At 30.7% G+C, this 19,213-nt stretch overlaps 2 protein-coding genes across 5 annotated transcripts in view; both read right to left on the bottom strand.

Annotated features, from left to right (window-relative positions):
- Nucleotides 1-13,793, bottom strand: LOC130667901 (uncharacterized). 2 transcript variants are annotated; one of them, XM_057469827.1, is made up of 7 exons: nt 13,633-13,648; nt 10,355-10,439; nt 10,150-10,299; nt 6,677-7,311; nt 6,266-6,370; nt 472-642; nt 1-303 (listed from the first exon to the last, which is right to left on the bottom strand). In XM_057469827.1, the coding sequence occupies exons 3-7, from the start codon at nt 10,250-10,252 to the stop codon at nt 235-237; spliced, it is 1,083 nt and encodes a 360-aa protein (XP_057325810.1). In that variant the 5' UTR covers nt 10,253-10,299; nt 10,355-10,439; nt 13,633-13,648; the 3' UTR covers nt 1-234. The 2 variants fall into 2 exon arrangements, with proteins under 2 accessions (XP_057325810.1, XP_057325809.1); XM_057469826.1 differs by having other exon boundaries at nt 10,150-10,439; nt 13,633-13,793.
- Nucleotides 13,794-14,453: 660 nt separating this feature from the next.
- Nucleotides 14,454-19,213, bottom strand: part of LOC130668636 (PDZ and LIM domain protein 3) — a 129,026-nt gene continuing 124,266 nt past the window's right edge. For 2 of the 3 annotated variants that reach the window (XM_057471013.1, XM_057471009.1), the window contains 3 exons: nt 16,902-17,046; nt 15,905-15,943; nt 14,454-14,561 (listed from right to left, as the gene is read on the bottom strand). In XM_057471013.1, coding sequence (XP_057326996.1) covers nt 14,469-14,561; nt 15,905-15,943; nt 16,902-17,046 — 277 coding nt within the window. In that variant the 3' untranslated portion in view covers nt 14,454-14,468. Of the gene's footprint in view, nt 14,562-15,477; nt 15,559-15,904; nt 15,944-16,901; nt 17,047-19,213 lie in introns of those variants that run through there. The other variant, XM_057471011.1, reaches the window with a different exon arrangement.

The following is a 19,213-nucleotide window of genomic DNA, read 5'->3' on the forward strand; positions in this document are numbered from 1 at the left end:
ATTTATTCTTTATTAGTAGAATTATCTTTCATATATATTTTTTCTTATACATTTATGTCAATGTGCATTAAGGTGTGAATTTTTATATATTTATACTATATTCAATCAATGAGATGTCAAGTTATTGTGGCTTCATACACTTCTCATGTATATATTATTAGAAGATTACAATGGGATAATTTTTTTTTTATTTGAAGTCATCATCTATTTGAATTGAGGTGTATAGATGTATACTTAATCAATTTGTCTGTCTGTAGTAACTGATGTTAAAAGTACTAAAATTGAATATGAGCTCTTAACGATCTGTGCAAAAAAGAATTTCATTTTATTAATCTAAATTATTTTTATTGGTGAAAAATATTTTTTATTAAACAAATAGAATTTTGAAAGAGATTTGAAATTCTCTCCCAACTCCGAAAGTTTGAAAAATTTTAAAAATATTGTGGGTGGGAGTACAGTAATTTTACTTACACTAAGAAACGTTGGCATTGATAAAACAAAAAGACCCACAGCTTTAAATTCTAATGGTCGTAGTGAAGGTATCATTGAAATAGTAACAAGATTTCCCAATCCATTATTTTTATTTTTTTTGTACACATACTCCCATCCGGACATCCACTGGTTGTACGTCAAAGTGTTTGCCTTGAAACAAAATATTACAATACTGAAATAGTTTGATAAAATTTTATAAGCATGCAAATATTGATTTTTAGTAGATTTCATAGAAATCTAACTATTGTATTTGTCGTCATGACGGAATTTTCTAAAAATTTTTCTACCTCTATACTCAGCTTGGCGAGCTGAGTCAGGAAACACATATGGTTCGAAAGTTTATATATGTATATATATATTAGGGTGGTCCTTATTTAGGGTACACTGAGAGAAAATTTCATTCTAGAGTAATAAAATTTTATTACTATTTAATAAAACGTTTATTTGGCTAATTCCAAATAAAAATTTATTAAATATTAATAAAATTTTCTTACATACTAATAAAAATTTTCTTAAATACTAATATACGTTTTATTAAATACTAATGAAATTTTATTAAATACTAATAAAATTTTATTAAATACCAATAAACTTTTCTACTCACTCAGATTTTAAAATTTAACAAATGAACTGATAAGAGTTTAAAGTTATTAAATAAAATGAAAAGAAAAGCAGAAAACCAGACAATTTAGAAGAGCATTTGTCAAAAATAAAGACTGATTTCATAAATTCAATAGAGTATTTATTTATTTTTATTATTTAAAATCTCTACATGTAATTATCCATTGGATCCATTCGCTGTAACATGTATTTTAAGAGGCTTTATATAAGAATTTGTATCATAATACATAAGTTGAAATTTTTCATTAGCTTTTGGTAGAGTTAGAAGAAAACCTTTGACGTGATTACATAAACCAATAGTAGAACTTTCTTGGTAAATAAAATAAATGCATTGGTCTTTATTGGTAATTATACGACAAATAATCCCGAACACTGGATCATCATTAATATTTTGCCGAATGTAGATAGCATATCCAGGTCTAAAAATTTTTCCATTAACTTTTGTCCATGAAATTTCATATAATTGTCATATTATTAATTATAATTGACATATTATTTTTTAAAAAATCGATTAAAAAAATTTATTAGAAATTAACACTCAAGTACCACTTCAGCTATAATATACCTCCAACATTACAAGCGAGATTAATATCACTTGATTCACTGACTTTAATTGAAATCAATTAGAGTATCTTTGGTTTAGTGAAAATTTATTTACCATAAAAATAGATAACTCTTTGAGACAACTCTTTGATTTCTTCTTGACTACTTAAAGTCATGTAGTCGTCGAAGGTTTCAAAATCGTTTAATTCATGTTCTATAAAGACAAGATATGTCAGGAGTAAAGAAATAGGTTAGGTTAGGATGTCTCGTTGGAAAATCTTATTTACTATTTATTAAAAAGTTGTACTGTGAAAATTTATTATAGTTAATAAAAATTAATATTTTGTTATGGAACATGAATTATGTACATTAATTAAAAATAATTTTTTTAACAACTTACCTGAAAAAATAGGCCACAAAGATAATAATTGCCAATCCTTTAACAACTTTTCCATATTAATGTTTTAGCACATTTAACTTCTATATTTTAATGAATTTTAATAAATTAAAAAAATCGATAAATATTTATTTATGTTTTGTTTAAATTATTATTTTATTGTTAAACTTCTGGAGCGAGTACAAACTGCGCGAATTTGTGACAGCAAACGAAAGCGACGCTCGTGGTTATTTTAATAAACACATATTAGTATTTAATAAAATTTTATTAAATACTAATAAAATTTTATTAGTCTTTAAGAAAATTTTATTTATATGAAATATAATTTTATTAATATTAACTAAGTTTTTTTTTCAAGTCCAAATCAACTTTTTTATTACTCGTGAATAAAATTTTCTCTCAGTGTATGTTCGAATTTTTGTTTGGGATAGCCCTGAATAGGTTCCGAGTATATCAAAAAAAATTCGTGCCAAATTGCAGCTCTTAACTTTAAAGTAAACCCGGCCCCCACGACAGCCAAAGTTTTAAGTAGAAATAACATTGGAGAAAATCTGTTATTACTTTGAAATTTTTTTAGTCATGAACTAATAAACGAACTATATCGACATATCGATACTGCCATTCTAATATGCCTTATCCCACATTTGAGAAATTTTTCAGGAGACGATAAAAACGTTTCACGGTCGGCAGAACAAAATTATTTGTAATATGTTTACATTGGTATAACCTATAAATTTATTTTCATGTTTTTCATAAAATACAGGCATTTGTAGTGAATAAATAATTTTGAATTGTATGCCGTAAGAAAAGTAAAAAATTATGCATAATTACCTTCTTATTAATGTCGTTAATTGCTTGCTTAAAATTAACTTAAAATTGAAAACGTTAAGCGTGACTGAGCCTATACGAATGTGGGATACGACATATTAGAATGGCGCAAAAGTCTGCGTGTGGGATACGACATATTAGAATATTTATTTAAAAATACTAAATAAACAATTTGACCTCTAAAATTTTTACTCAAGCTGCACATTACAATGATTCTATTTTTCAAAAAAAGTGAAAATGTCAAATTTTGTGGGATACGCCCTATTAGAATGGCAGTATCGATATGAATATTCTTGTGGCAAATTTAACGCTCTACAACAAAGTTGAGTCAAGTCTGGACCAAGCCTGGGCCCGTGGTACTGTCCTCTCTCGGTAGTAAGCCTTTTTTGTGCCTATTTAGACAGCTGATCTGAAGGAGTAAACTCCAATCATGCGTCGGAGCTGACACACATACTTTTTTTTTGACCAATTATGTTTATAGATATCGAGTCAAGCCGACACCGACAATTTATATTTCGTGTTGTAAACCGATGATTTTATTTGTAGTCCCGACCCAGTTATTTTGTTCATGTTCAATGTACGATAATTATTTGTGTAATTCTGATCAATCATTTATCGTAATCTTAAGTGCCTGACCTTTTTCCGATCTGCTGCCCTAAGCCGACATTTCGGACATTGGTTTATTGGTGATTATAAAATTACCTGGCGTCCAACTTAAATAATTTGAACAAGGTTGCCAAACAGTAAGTGTACTCGGACATTACTCGGGTAGATCCCCGGTGGTGAAAATCCCGTTACAATATATATATATATATATATATATATATATATATATATATATATATATATATATATATATATATATATATATATATATATATATATATATATTAGGGTGGTCCGTTTGGAACGACTATTTTTTTTTTCTCGCTCCCACTGAAAAATATTGTTGTAGACATTGAAAAAAAAATTCTCTGAAAGTTTTAGCTCTTAATTTTAATTCTAAGTACTTTACATTTGATTTTGAAATTTTCCCATTTAAAATACATAGGAAAGTTGGGATTTTTTTTTTAATTCTTTATAACTCAGCCGCATTTTAAGTTATCGGGTCGCCGTTTGCGGCATTTTTTAGGTAATTTGATACTCTTCAAAAGTTTCCTTAATAGTTTTACTCTGACTTTAATTGTTTTTTCTGTATCGGTTCTGAAAATAATTTTTGTAATAATAATTTGGGTTTTTAGTTGATATTCAGTTAATAACGAAATTTACAGAAAAAGTGCAGATAACGATTTTTTAGGAAATTTTATTCGCTACAAAAAAGGTCCTCTTAGTTAAGTAGCTTAAGTTCTCCGTTCACGTGATATAGGGATTTTAGTAATTTTGTAAATAAAATATTTGTCAAAAATTCTTCCGAAGTTCATCAATTTGACCCCTTTTGATTTTAATGACTGAATTAAATTAATGAAAGGAAAATTATTTATTGATTTCAAATTGAAATGAAATAGCATTTGGTGGAATTTTTTGACAAATATTTTATTTACAAAATTACTAAAATCCCTATATCACGTGAACGGAGAACTTAAGCTACTTAACTAAGAGGACCTTTTTTGTAGCGAATAAAATTTCCTAAAAAATCGTTATCTGCACTTTTTCTGTAAATTTCGTTATTAACTGAATATCAACTAAAAACCCAAATTATTATTAAAAAAATTATTTTCAGAACCGATACAGAAAAAACAATTAAAGTCAGAGTAAAACTATTAAGGAAACTTTCGAAGAGTATCAAATTACCTAAAAAATGCCGCAAACGGCGACCCGATAACTTAAAATGCGGCTGAGTTATAGAGAATTAAAAAAAAAATCCCAACTTTCCTATGTATTTTAAATGGGAAAATTTCAAAATCAAATGTAAAGTACTTAGAATTAAAATTAAGAGCTAAAACTTTCAGAGAATTTTTTTTTCAATGTCTACAACAATATTTTTCAGTGGGAGCGAAAAAAAAAAAATAGTCGTTCCAAACGGACCACCCTAATATATATATATAAAAGCGGCTGAGGCAGCCGTTCGGCACGCGCGTGGCTCGGGCGATCACCAATGTTAAGGAGCATCGAGCATGGTTACTACTTGGATGGGTTACCGCTTAGCCACGCGTCGAGTTCGAACGGAGGTCTCTGAACGTTAGGCGCGGGATGAAGATCCAGTGATCGGTAAAATGGGAATTTTATCGATCACTGGAGCTTCACTCAAACCGAAACTGTACTGGCTAGGTTTTCTCTGTGGTTTTCCTACGCCACTACACCTCCATTGCACAAGGGAGGTAGTAGGGCATCACCGTAATGATGCAGTACAGTACGAGCACAAGTCGGGCCACAGCCGCAAAAAAATGAAAGAGAGTAAGAAAGGAAAGAGAGCGTAGAAACATTGTAAAAAACAGAAGTTGTACAATTAAAACACTAAAAATAAAAAAAAAAATATATATATATATGTATATATATATACGATATAACACGCCGTTCCCCAACGATAGCGATCACAATTCTACACCGATCTTAATGAAACTTAGTATACTTATTCTATGGACGATTACCTTGGATGAGTTAAAAGATGAGTCAATTCAGTCAATTTTAGACGTTATGGTTAATTGAAATTTTGGAAAATTTTCAGATAAAATTTGTTAACCGATTCTCTTTAATAATGAAGCTTTTTTACTTATTTCAATGATATTATTCTCTATAATGTATTGTTTATTGTACATTATCAAGATTTCTCGGTATGCCCGGGTCAAAAATAAAACTTGATTTAGACTTGGTTTACCAGACAAAGTATACAAAACAAACTTGACTTTTTTTTACGGAAATATTAAATACATTGTGTTTTCGCCTTGGTTTAAACTTAACTGGCTTACTTAGTCACAATTTAAGACGAAAAAGGTGAAATCAAGTCGAAATTGACTTGGTTTAGACTTATTCGACTTAAATTTTATGGCGAAAAAGTCAAAACTAAGGTGAAATAATTTTTATATATTATGGCGAAAGTAAGACGAATAAATAACTTTATTTCGACTTGATTCAGCAAGTCAAAAGTAAGTTGAATGACTATCGTGCTCGAAGTAAAGACGAATAAGTTCAAACTAAGATGAAAAAAGTTGAAAAAAATTTAATTTAAGTCAAAAAAGTCGAGATCTTATCGAAAAATCGTCTGCAAATCGATAACTTCAAAAGAAAATAAGGTGAAGCGAGGCTGAATCAAGTTTTATTTTTGACCCGGGTGTTCATTTGGAAGGTTGAAATAACTAAATAAGGAGAAGTCTACTTCCATTTCGGCTGCCGAATGGCCTTTTTCTGTTTTAATTAAAAATTTTCTTTAACAGTAAAATTACTCACCAAAGAAGTGAACCGATTGCCGTAGTAACACCAGAAAAGTAACTGGGCGAAACATGTTATCCAATATGACAAAAACTTGACAAACATCGATGAGTCATTTGAATTCTTAAAGCAGAATACGATTAAAAAATTATATTTTTTGATGCAGGGTGCGGAAGTTTGTGCTCAACAATAAGAATAAAAAAAAAGAATTCGCGCAAATTTCCCTATAGCAAAATGACGATCGCAAGCAAATTTACGTGAATTAAATTAAAAGATATATTAAAATATTGAGTGTCATAAAAGAATGTCGAAATAGAGGTTGTGAAAAAAATATGTCAATAAGACCATCAGCAAGACCATCAGCAAGTCTTCCTTGGTGTGATAAGAGTTATTAATTATGATTTATAGCGTAAACTTATCAATACTTGCCATAATCAATTGGAATCCACTGAGGCAAATAATAGTAGTACTTGTTGCAAATTGGACCAACAATGATGAACTAAACATTTGATTAAGTTGATTAATCATTTCAATAATTCTCTGATGGTTTTTAATGCACGTTTTGAATCGCGAGAAAAATGAATCTTCAACAATATTTTCTATTTCGTTGTAATAAAATGGCAAGAATTCACATATTTCTATATCTTCATCAAATGTTTCAATATTATTTAATTTATTTTCTATCTTCACTAACTTGTCAGTTGGTATTGGAGAAACTAGCGTTGCACGTCTAATTGAATAAACATTACAATTTTTGTAATTCGATGTTAATACTTGAATTTGTATCGTTGACCATCTAATGAATCCTAAAGTCATCGCGTCCATTGCGATTATAGCAGTAAGCAAGCATACAAATACATAAGACTGATGCAACACAATTATTTCATGATTGGGAGATTTGTCGCTGTCAAATGGATAAATAGATCGTATTGGTACTGCGCCTTTTTCTTGTGGAACCAAAAATAGAACCGTTATTGCAAACAAAAAACAGGACACACAGAAAAATAATACTTCCAAACTTTCTTGAAATATACAATTTTTTATACTGATTATTATTCCAGGATCTGTGAAATTAATAGTTTACACTGTAAAAAATCTGGAGTGAATCCGGATTGAAATTAAATCCGAATTCACTCCACCACTCGGAGTTCCGGAGTTTTGAAATAAATCACCCCGCATGCGGAGTGAATTGGGAGTTTTTTTTAGCGGAGTGATCTGGGAGTGATGCGGATTTTATTTCACTCCGAATTCACTCCGGTCCGGAGTTTCAACATTTAAATGAATTTATATTAAACTGTTAAACAGCGTGTGTGTGCGAGTGCGAGAGTCTGTGTGTGCGCGTTTCTGTGGATGTGTGTGCATGCGTGAGTGCACGTGCAAGTGTGCAAATGTGTGCGTGTGTGTGTTTGGGTGTGTGCGTTTATGAGAATGTGTTCGTGTGTATTTTCGGGTGTATGTGCGTGTGTGCGTGTGTCTGATCGGGTGTATGCGTCTGTGCAAATGCGTGCGTGTGTTCAGGTGTGTGCCTATGTGTGCGAATATGTGCATGTGTGTGTTCGGATGTGTGTGCGTATGTGTGAGCGTATCGGTTGATCAGCACTGTAATACGCGAATTTTTATTTCGATTTTACGTAGTGGAGTTATATTTTATTAATAATATTTTTAAAACTCCCCTCCGCAGTGGAGTTCGCTCCGGAGGGATTAAATTAATAAAAAATTATCCACTCCGCGAAAACCCCCCTGCGGAGTGAATTTTCACTCCGAGGGGAGTGTATAATTAAAAATTCATTCACTCCGCGAATTTTTTACAGTGTACTCAATTTTAAATCTGTATTAAGGGGGATCACTAGTGTAAAATTTTTAAAAAATCTATTGCACGACTCATAATGCGAAGCATTTGGGAGTGCTTTACGATCGAAAATTTTTATTCGCCTCCTTTCTACAACTATTTCTGTTATTATCGTCTTATTAGTGAACAGAAACATCTCACATGATGCACCAATTTACAGACAATGTAATAAAGATTATTTCTGCGATTTTCAAAAACAAATTCAGTGCAATAGAAACGAGAAAATCATTAAAATAAACTAAAATATTTTCCCGTCAAGCAGTAAAAAAATTTTGTAGCTTGAAAACACAATATCTCGAAAAAGAATCTATAATTTAACTCCATTTTTTTTTTAAATGACTCGTTTTGCCCTAGAAGGATTTGCTTTCGAAAATGGCTATCTAACTTTGTGTTATGCAATTGTAATTAATAAAAAATTAAATCGCATTTTCTTTAATTTTAGCCTAAAAAATATGTGTGGACATTCGTCTTAACAAGTGCGCATGCGTGGTATTTTTTTTCTAATACTATCACCCAGTGTGCCTGCACCATACTTTTAACCGATTCATTTGGCGCGGGTATTTCGAAAATAAAAATATAAAAAATTGAGATTAGACGAATAAATAAATAAATAAAAATAATAAATAAACAAGTGAAAAATAAAAATAGAAAAAAAAAAGTAAAATTTTTCACAGATCGTACGGCGAAAAATTTCGGAATTTTTTACGTTTGAAATTTATTATTTTTTTTTTTTTTTATTTTAAATTAAATTATTTTTTTTATCATTTTTATATAAATAAATAACATTTGTACTTCAAATTTTATTTATTTTTATTTTTTTTATTTTGCCTGCGACATTACCCTTTCGGAATATTTTAATGTTTACGATCAAATAAGCATTATGAGTCGTGCACTTTTGGATTTTCCAAACTTTTTTGGTTTTTTTGCATATTTCGATAGTCTGCACGGAGAGAATTTTTTGATAGAATTTACCCTGCAATTCAGAGTAAACCTGGGCCAAAAACAAAATAAATACGGAAAGAATAAAAACTGGTTCCTTTTGTTTTACTTTTTACTCTTTTTTATTTAAAAATTATTCGAAATTGCGGTTTTTTACTCCATAATTAATCACTATTCAGAAACGGAAGAGTAATTATTCATTAAGGCCCAGTTTCACTCACAATTAACAAGTAAAATTTATTAGATGATTTTTTCCGTGTACATGAACTACTGGTGAGTGTACCCGGGTCAAAAATAAAACTTGATTCAGCCTCGCTTCACCTTATTTTCTTTTGAAGTTATCGATTTGCTGACGATTTTTCGATAAGATCTCGACTTTTTTGACTTAGATTAAATTTTTCAACTTTTTGAACTTTTTTCATCTTAGTTTGAACTTATTCGTCTTTACTTTGAGCACGATAGTCATTTAACTTACTTTTGACTTGCTGAATCAAGTCGAAATAAAGTTATTTATTCGCCTTACTTTCGCCTTAATATATGAAAATTATTTCACCTTAGTTTTGACGTTTTCGCCTTATAATTTAAGTCTAATAAGTCTAAACCAAGTCAATTTCGACTTGATTTCAACTTTTTCGTCTTAAATCGTGACTAAGTAAGCCAGTTGTGTCTAAACCTCGGCGAAAACTCAATGTATTTCGTATTTTCGTAAAGAAAAGTCGAGTTTGTCTTGTAAAAAAACGGCTCCAACTTTAAACTTGGTAAACCAAGTCCAAATCAAGTTTTATTTCTGACCCGGATACCCACTTACGAGTGTTGAAATTATTCCCACAAATTAAATTTTTAATTCTCACGTGATAAGTTACAAACTTTTTACGATATTTTACGAATAATTCGTATTTTTAAAATAATTTAGAACTTTACAAATAATAATTCGATTCGATACAAACAATTCTTAAGTTAGAATTATTCACGCACCCTTAATTTCGACTAAATGTATACAATACATAATTTCCACAAAATAAATACGATACTTCAATCAGTTCTCAATTAAAATATTTCAAAATCTTAATGCATATATGATGTGTTAAATTGTAAAAAAATACAATATAATTACCAGATGTTCTTGAAAGTACATGGATTGGATCGTAGACATGATCAATGAGTCTTAATATTTTGTCATAAGAAAGACTAAATTTGTATGCTTTGAACATAATCATTGTTGTAGCAAAAAAAAAACATCCATCGTAGCCAAGAATAGTTAAATCTGTCACATTATCCAACGCGTCAGCGACCAAAGTTATGAGGTAGAAAATACATACCATTAAATTGAAAAATCTGAAGGCAAAATTAAATATTTTCCAGCCTAGCTTAGCTGAGGGTAATAGTGGCCAAATACCAGTAAGTCTGTGAATGGTAGATAAAATAATGTTATTAGTCTAATTGCAAAAAAATAATCTGAAAACCGCCTGAACCTGCGGGCCAGCCCCAAAACTTTCCGCTGTTTTCGAGCTCAGGGAGCTCGGAAACATTATTACTTGTAAATTTTTGAGCTCTTGAAGCTCGAAAATTTGTTAGGCCGCTAAAACATACCTTCACTGAAAAATAATCATTTTTGTCCGACGATATCTTTGGAACGAATCAACCGATTTGAACGTTCTTGGTGACAATCGAAAGGGCTCACCAAGAGTTAGAACTGATTATATTTTAAGGCAAATCGGGCAAGTGGTTTACGAGTTACATGCAAAAAACCAAAAATAAAAAAATGTTTTAATTTTTATTCTTCGTATAACTTGTAAGCTACATGACCGATCTACCCCAAAATCTAATCTATTCTAAGTTTTGGTGAGCTTTTTCAATTGCCTCCAAGTACGCTCAAATCGGTTGATTCGTTTCAAAGATATCGTCGGACAAAAAAAAGATCACACACACACACACACACATACACACACACACACGCGCGCGCACACACGTCCACCCGGGAATAGTTAGAATAGCTTCCTAAAAACGTTTTTCACTATTTCTTTCATCAACGATATCTCTCAAACGAATAAACCGAATAAGACGCTTAAGGTGGCAATCGACGCGTTTTATCAAGTTCTAAAGCTGATCAAATTTTACATTCGATTTATAGAATTAAAAAATTTTTTTTTTTTTAAATTCTTTCGACAACGGTTTCTCTTGAACGAATGAACCGATTTTGATGGTTGAGGTAGCATTCGACACGGCTCATAAAGCTTCAGAGCCCAGTCGATTTTGAAATCAATCCATCGAGCACATTAAAAGTTATCCAAAAAAAACATTTTTAAAAAAACTTTATTTTTGGAATATCTCTGAACGCACCCTACCGATCAAGCTCAATTTCCTCACGGCTTCAAGATATTGATAATCCGCGTCGAACGACACCTTAAAGTTCAAAATCGGTTCATCCGTTCAGAAGATACAGGTATTTACATACATACGTACGCACATACATACATACATACATACATACATACATACATACATACATACATACATACATACATACATACATACATACATACATACATACATACATACATACATACATACATACATACATACATACATACATACATACATACATACATACATGCACCCAGACATCATCTTGAAATTAGTCAGAATAACATCCTTGAACCTCGAAATGTCAAGATCTGATAGATATTCGATTTTCGAAAATCGGACCGAAACCAATAACTTCCGAATTTTTGAAAATTTACAATTTTCTTAGTGGGCACCCGAGTCGAAAAGTTTCAGCATTATTTCAAACTGATTAGGCTTAACTAAACTTTAAATGAAGCTGACTGCGCTGAACTGAACCTTACTTGAAACTGACTACGCTTAATTGAGCCTTAAATTAAACTGTTCAGCCTGCTAGTGGAATTAAGTTAAAGCTGGATTCAACCTGAATAAGCTTAAGCTTCAAACTGACGTGAAATTTTCAGGCTGTTCTAAAACTGAACAGCCTACTATATAATTAAAAAGACACTGAATTCAAGCTGAATATCCTGTCGGTTATTCAGTTCAAAACTAGCTTAACTTTTAAGCTTATTTTCGAACTGAATAAACTGCTATTTAACAAAATTTAGACTTGAATTGAAATTGCCACACTGTCATTATAGAGCATTATTTCGACCTAGTGAACCTCAATTCTGCACTTATTTGAAGCTGATCACACTGCTCCAATTAAATATATTTTTAACCTGAAGAGCCTGATTTGACGCTTTTGTCAAACTGAATAGCCTGACTAATTGATTTTATTTTCAAGCTTAATTTCAGCCTGATGGTCCTGAAAAGTGAAATATGACGAGCTTTCAGTCTGAGTTCAGACTCATATTTTAATGTATTTTAAATAGCCACGTTTTATTTTTTTCTACTGTTGGTTATCAGTTTATTCAGTCTGAATTAACGCTGAAACTTTTCGACTCGGGCAGTTAGAAATAAAAAAAAAAAACATTTTTTTTGTATTTTCATTTATACACTTATCCAAAAAATTAAAGGAACAAGAAAATTTTATAAATTTTTTAGTGATTTTTGGAAGACTGTATTATCGTGAAAAATGATCGCTGCGAAAAAATAAAAAAAGCAAATTGAAGCTTGAAATCTCTAGTTTGAAGATCTTCCAGCAAAATATTTTTTTGAGCCACGGTTTTTGCGGAATCATAAGAAAAAAGTCGAGACAAAATTTTTCTAAATTTTTTGGTTTTGTTTTTTAGGTCTACGGGGCCGGGAAAAATTTTTTCAGAAAAACAAATTTATGGCTCGTTTAGGAAATTTATTCAGCTACAATTGGTTTTTTTTTGTTCCTCTGTACGACAATTTGCTGCTGAGATATCAGCCTTTAAATGAAAAAGGAGCCTTTTGTCTTTGATTATTGATATCTCAGCAAGAAATGGTCACACAGTAATTTGAAGGGCAGTTTAATAAACTTGAATAAATTCCCTACAAGCTCCATTTTCGATTTTTTCAAAAAAAAATTTTTTTTCATCCTTGATATCCATTTGAAAAACCCACAAAAAATGGCCATTTTCTGGTTTTTTAGTCAACTCATCGCTACTCTGCAAATATTGATAAAAAAAATAATGTTGCCAGGTAATTTTACAGCTTAATGTACCCCTAAAAACCCTGGAAATTTTCAGATTGATCCATTGAACCGTTTGTCCGGTCCGATTGCTCAAAGTTTTGCAAAACAATTAAAGGAACAAGTTTTGTTCCTTAAATTGTGTAATCATTACCAAAATGAAAAAATTAATTTTTTTCGGATTTTCTTTCATTTTTGCGTTAGTTATTCAGTAAATGTAAGGTAAAGAGGAAAAAAAAAAAATTTTTTTCCGAAAAACGAAAAAAAAAAATAACCCCCCGAATAAAACATAAAAAAAAAACATGTGAAAAAATTCTTGTTTGGTCTCGTTTTTTGGAAAATTTTTTTTCGCAGCGATCATTTTTCACGATAATACAGCCTTCCAAAAATCACTAAAAAATTTATAAAATTTTCTTGTTCCTTTAATTTTTTGGATAAGTGTAAATATTCGCGTTGATTTATTATTATTGTTACTATATAAATGTATTTAATCACCTCAATGTTGTAATATAGATATCTAACAGTCTGCGATAAGTATCAGTAGATATATTTTCCATTTTATTTAACTGCGGTGAAGTTTATTCCTATTACTATGTTGGCGCAAAGGGGGTGAAAAACAATACAATGTACGAGGGTGATAATAACTTCCACGAAAATAATTCTCATTGTTATTCGTCTTTTGTTCTATTGATAGAAGTGTAATTATTTATTCTGCATTTCCGATAACAGCAAATATAGCTTATTTAATTACATGTTTCATTGTAAGAAGCTGTCAAACCGTTGATGAATATTAAATCAAGGGGTTGGTTGTTACTGCATTTGTAATTAGTTTATCGTCTTGGCAACGAAGAACAAAGAAACAATGGGAGGGGGAGGTGTGAGTTGCTTTATACGATTCTTCACATCATTCTACGAACAATACTCCAAGAGCAACATTGTGTAAAAACTTTATCGTCAGCTCCTATTCACAGGTACTATTTTTATGTAAAATCATTTCTCTAAGTATTAGATTATACAGATAAACTATATACTATGCATAAAGTAATGAAATAAACATAAAGTTATTGGATAGAAAGCAAATTAATTAAATTAAATTATTGAAAGAAAAAAATATCTAGATTTTTCATCAAAAATATTTTTTATTTGATAAACATGTAATGCATTTAGTATTGATTCTATAATATAATCAAATTAATGTTTTTTTAAAATTCTTATTATTTGTTACAATTAACGCGATTATTTTTATGCGTTAAACAAAATAATATTAAATTAAAGAACATATTATATATATTTTAAGATGACAGGTTTTGCATCAATGGATGAATAATAATTTAATAATCCGTTGTTCCAAGCACGCTGTACATAATTCTCTTAAAACTGTTGCTTTGATGAATTTTTTCGCCGTCATCGTCATAACCACTTGCCTGTAAATAAAAAAAAAAAAAAAAAAAAAAAAGGAACAATATTTTCAATAAAGATTTAAACTAATTTCATGCAAAAAAATCAATGTTACGTGTGAGCTTACACCTTAATGTTCTTACTGCGTAACCGATCTTACCGTGCCTAGCTCAGCGTCTCTAGAAATTTAATAGGATGTTATAAAGGGTGTGGGTCGCTCAGTGAAGAAATTACTATATGTGAATTGAATGGATATTTGTTTATTGGGCGTCCCCAAAGTATGGGAGTACCCAGAAAAGGCCCTGAGAGTCTCTTTTACAAATCTAAGATAGCATAAATGAATCGGGTACTAATACAATATTTTCATTCAACAATAGCGGCACTAAACGTATTCTTATAGTGATCTGTAATAAAAGCGGTAAAATAAGAGAGATATAATATTTATGCGCGAGCAGACGACTATTCGAATCAGCTTAACTATGGTAACTAACTCTTCTTCTGCAATTGCATCCTCTCTTCCAAAATATCACTCCGCCGTTTCCCATGAGAACTCTTTTCGTGCTGCATAAGAAAATATCCCTTCGCAGTCTCCAACGGAACTCTTTTCTTGCCACAGTCAAAACTGCTGACCACGCGAAACGTCTGCTCATCGCATTGTCTTTATAAAAGTAAGACTTAATACAACTAATGTAATGCGATATTTATGTGCAGCTGTGTAGCGCCTAATGAAACTACAATAAAATGTATTGCTTTCTGAACTAAAATATTTCTATCTATTATTTGTTAACTAGTATTAGACGGATGGGCGTCAGCTCACACATCACAATCAACTTTACTTCATTAAAATACTCATAAAACAAAGGATAAATTATTAAAGTTATTAATTTCATATATTAGTTATGATTTTTTTTCTCTCTCCATTATTTTTTATGATAATAATGAACGTACAATTGATGATTAAATTTAGTAGCCGTTGACGCGGTCCTTTACAAAAGGAAGAGGAAAGGGCCGATACATTCCACCCTTAATCAAACAAATATATCATAATTAATTAAACAATCATGCTCAGAGGAACATTTCATGTTATCTTGTTATTTACTAGTGTAAAATTTCTTCAAATGTGCTAACAAATAAAATTTTTTTATTTGTTTTAAAACGAATAATTCGTGGAATGAACTGACATAATGCAGTTTTAATTATAATTATAAATTAATGTTGAGAAACTATTTTTTTTTTTTAGCCAAATGATTTAAATATTAATTATTATTAAAATGAAATTGAAAATTTATAAAAATATAAACTTTTTAATTACTCTTATTAGTTTTCACAACATCAATTTTCTATATAATGAAAAATAGAAATCACTTACGTGTGACAAAGCAGGACTTTTTGGCGGCGCGTGTGTTTGCTGTTTAATAAATAGAATACAAAAAGTTAAATATTTCTTTATAGTAATATTAAGTATATTCCCTAGCAGATCCGAATTGCGGCAAATTACTGTAATATACCGCAATTTACAGCATTCAGAAAAATTATCGTAGATAACTGTAAAATACGATATTTTACCATCAAGTACGGCATTTTACGATACAAATGAGGTAATCTGCGGAAGATTACGGATATTCGTGCTAAAAGTTCCGCATTTTACGGCAAATTTATGGTCAAACGGCAGCAATACAGCGTTAGTTTACGGTAAAAGTACAGAATTTTGCCGCGAATTTGCAGTTACATTGCGATGTTTTACCGTAAAATGCCGTCATTTACTGCAAATTTGCCGCATGTTGCGGTAATTTGAGACAACTTACGGCAGAGTACGGCAATTTGCGATAAAATGCGGTAATTTATGGTATAATACGGTAAAACTACTGCTGCAATTTACGGCATTCAGAAGAATAACTGTAAATTGCCGTAAGTTAAGGCATTTTACGATAAAATTCCTCAATGTTACCGCAAATTTGCGGTAAAATGCCGCGTTCGTACCGTCAAATACCGCAGTATTGCCGCAGTATTACCCGAAAATGGCATACTTTATGGTAAATACCTTATTTTGCGGTAATTCTTCTAAATGTCGTAAATTATTGTATTTTACTGCAAATGACCGAAATTTACCGGATCCTACTGAATTTGTTGGTTACCATAAAATACGGTATTTTACGGTAGATCTTTTGAAAGCTGTAAGTGACCGTATTTGACTTCAAATTTGTCGCATATCACCGTAATTTGCTACAAGTTACTGTATTCTACTGCAAATTTCTCGCAAGTTACCGTAAAATGCGGCATATTTGCAGTAAATTACTGTATTTCAAATAAAACGCGGTAATTTACCATAATTCGGATCCACTAGGGTTTAAAAAAAAACATCTTACTCTGTGATGATGAGCTCTCTGAGGTGCAAAAACGCCAGAACGAGGTGGCTGACTGACCTCTTGTACATCATATCCCATTTCTTCTTCTTGAAGAGCTTTATATGCCTCGCTTTTGCTTGGATCATACTTGACCGGCTTCATTGCACTATATTCAATTTACACGAAATCTTGACTCGCGTTATTAAACGATACTAAAGTGTTAATTACATCAGATATATATTGCTAAATATATATCTCTTCTTTATTATTTTTAAAGTTGCACATAAAATCTACAAAGCTTACGAGCACATTCTCGTGCAAACGTATAACTAATATTTTAATAAATAAATAATTTTTATTAATTAAATAATAAATCATTCGAGCAATAAAGCAGTACACATTTTTATTAAAAAAATAAGTAATTAAATGATATAGTGTTAGTTTAAAAATAAATAAATATTTTACTTAGATAAATGAGTGCATGCAATAATATGTGAAATTATGTTTTATTTTATTTTTTATTTTTGTTGATTTAAATTTTAAGTCATGAATATGTTTCGCTGAATCTTTATTATATTTAATAAAGCGATTTCAAATAATACTCGTGAAATACTGCATAATTTAAAAACTAAAATGGGAATAAAATGATGAATAAATGAATAAATATAATCTGAATAAATACAATAATAAATTAAAAACAATCCGTATATGATTAAGTTATAATAATAATGAAAATAATGAATAATATTTATTTAAATAATTAAATAAATAAATTATTTCGGGCCATTAAATTGTGGCCATGGATTCTTAGAAGCTGTAACAGTGCGTTTCGACTTGAAATCAAGCGCCAAAGCCTAGTTGAGCCTACGGCCATCTATTTGGATAATTTTATGTCAATTGACACTCTCTAGTCACCCGGGGCCAGGTCAGAGGCCCCCTAGATCGAATTCTATTCAGACGATAGTGGGGTAGTTCCACTCCTATCCAAATTTGTTTTATAAAAGGGCCAGAAAGCACTTGCTAACTCGCTTAGTCTCTGAGTCTTTTAGCCTCCTGGCCTCTTAGCTCTTAGTTTCTTGGCCTCAGAGCCTCTTAGCCTCTCAGGCCCTGGCTACCTCCCAGGACTCATTACAGTCATTTTGAGTCTTGGACTAAATTGTGAGTGCCTTGCGCAATATATACGTTGAACGTAATAGAGTAATTTCTAATCGTCTTATCAACTAAAGTAAAATAATAGTCTAATTAAATTTGCTATTAATATTAATATCTCAACTAATAAAACGAATTTTAACAAGTGGAAAATATATATATTATTAAGTCAAATTTATAAGTGGTGGTGATTTTCCCCGGGAGTTTGTGCTGAGTTCCAGTTACACTTTATACCACAAGGATTGTCGGTGAGTTAACCAGATCGACTTCATTAATAAATCGCTGGTTTCTTTTCTCTCTCTCCAAGTGTGAGCATTTCGAGATTTTTGTTTTATATTTATTTGTTACCAGGGATCTTCATTTTACCCGTTATTTATTACAATAGAATCTTTAATAAATTTAATATTATTCAGGGGAATTTATATTCTTATGTACGTGGGTAAACTATGGGTAAATAAAATCAAATGATATTATATAACCCGAAAATTATTCTTTATTTTATCTCTCCAATCCCATAGAATAAAAATTATTTTCCAGCCGCGTGTCCGGTCTATGACAGAGCGAATCCCGCTTCCAGAGTGCATGCCAGGAACATAAAATTCTAAATTTTCAAAATATAATAAATTAACTAATAATAAGTTAATTCATCATTAATTAAATTTAGCAATAAAATAAAATAAATTAATCTAAATCATTAAATTAATTGATAACGAGGACAGTGGCTGGTTGACACGAGCCAGTCAAGATCGCCCGTTATAAAGCAGCCTCCCAGGCCTTTCCTTCATTAATTTCGCCTGTTTCTCAATTTCTCGTTTTTGTTTTACGAAGGAAAAATCTATGAAAATGCTGGAAAAAGCAAACAACACACATATGTTGATATATTGTAAATTACTGAGGCGTAAATCAAATAACCCGAATCGAAATATTGAACTTACATTTAACTTACGTTAACTTGTAGAACTTACATAAGCTTAATGAACTTACATCTAAATTAAATAAATTATTGGGCTTGATTATGACTTGAATCGACTTGAATAAAAATATTGACTTAATCCGAACTTACCTGGATTAAAATTAACCCAAAGTAAACTTGAATGTACTCCCAAGTCGAAGTTTGAATTGTAAGTGGAAGTATCGGACGTTGAAATCGTCATCTACACGGAGAAATTTATGGTAACAAGTAT

The sequence above is a fragment of the Microplitis mediator genome, chromosome 5, assembly GCF_029852145.1.
Source record: "Microplitis mediator isolate UGA2020A chromosome 5, iyMicMedi2.1, whole genome shotgun sequence".
In the NCBI taxonomy this organism is placed as follows: Eukaryota; Metazoa; Arthropoda; class Insecta; order Hymenoptera; family Braconidae; genus Microplitis; species Microplitis mediator.

Excerpts from the sequence above, each read along its gene's own strand:
- LOC130667901 (XM_057469826.1), bottom strand. The coding sequence starts at position 13,694 with ATGGAAAATATATCTACTGATACTTATCGCAGACTGTTAGATATCTAT. Across the intron at positions 7,312-10,149 it reads TGTACTTTCAAGAACATCTG|ATCCTGGAATAATAATCAGT; the intron begins GTAATTATATTG and ends TTAATTTCACAG. Across the intron at positions 6,371-6,676 it reads GTGGATTCCAATTGATTATG|AATTCAAATGACTCATCGAT; the intron begins GCAAGTATTGAT and ends TTCTGCTTTAAG.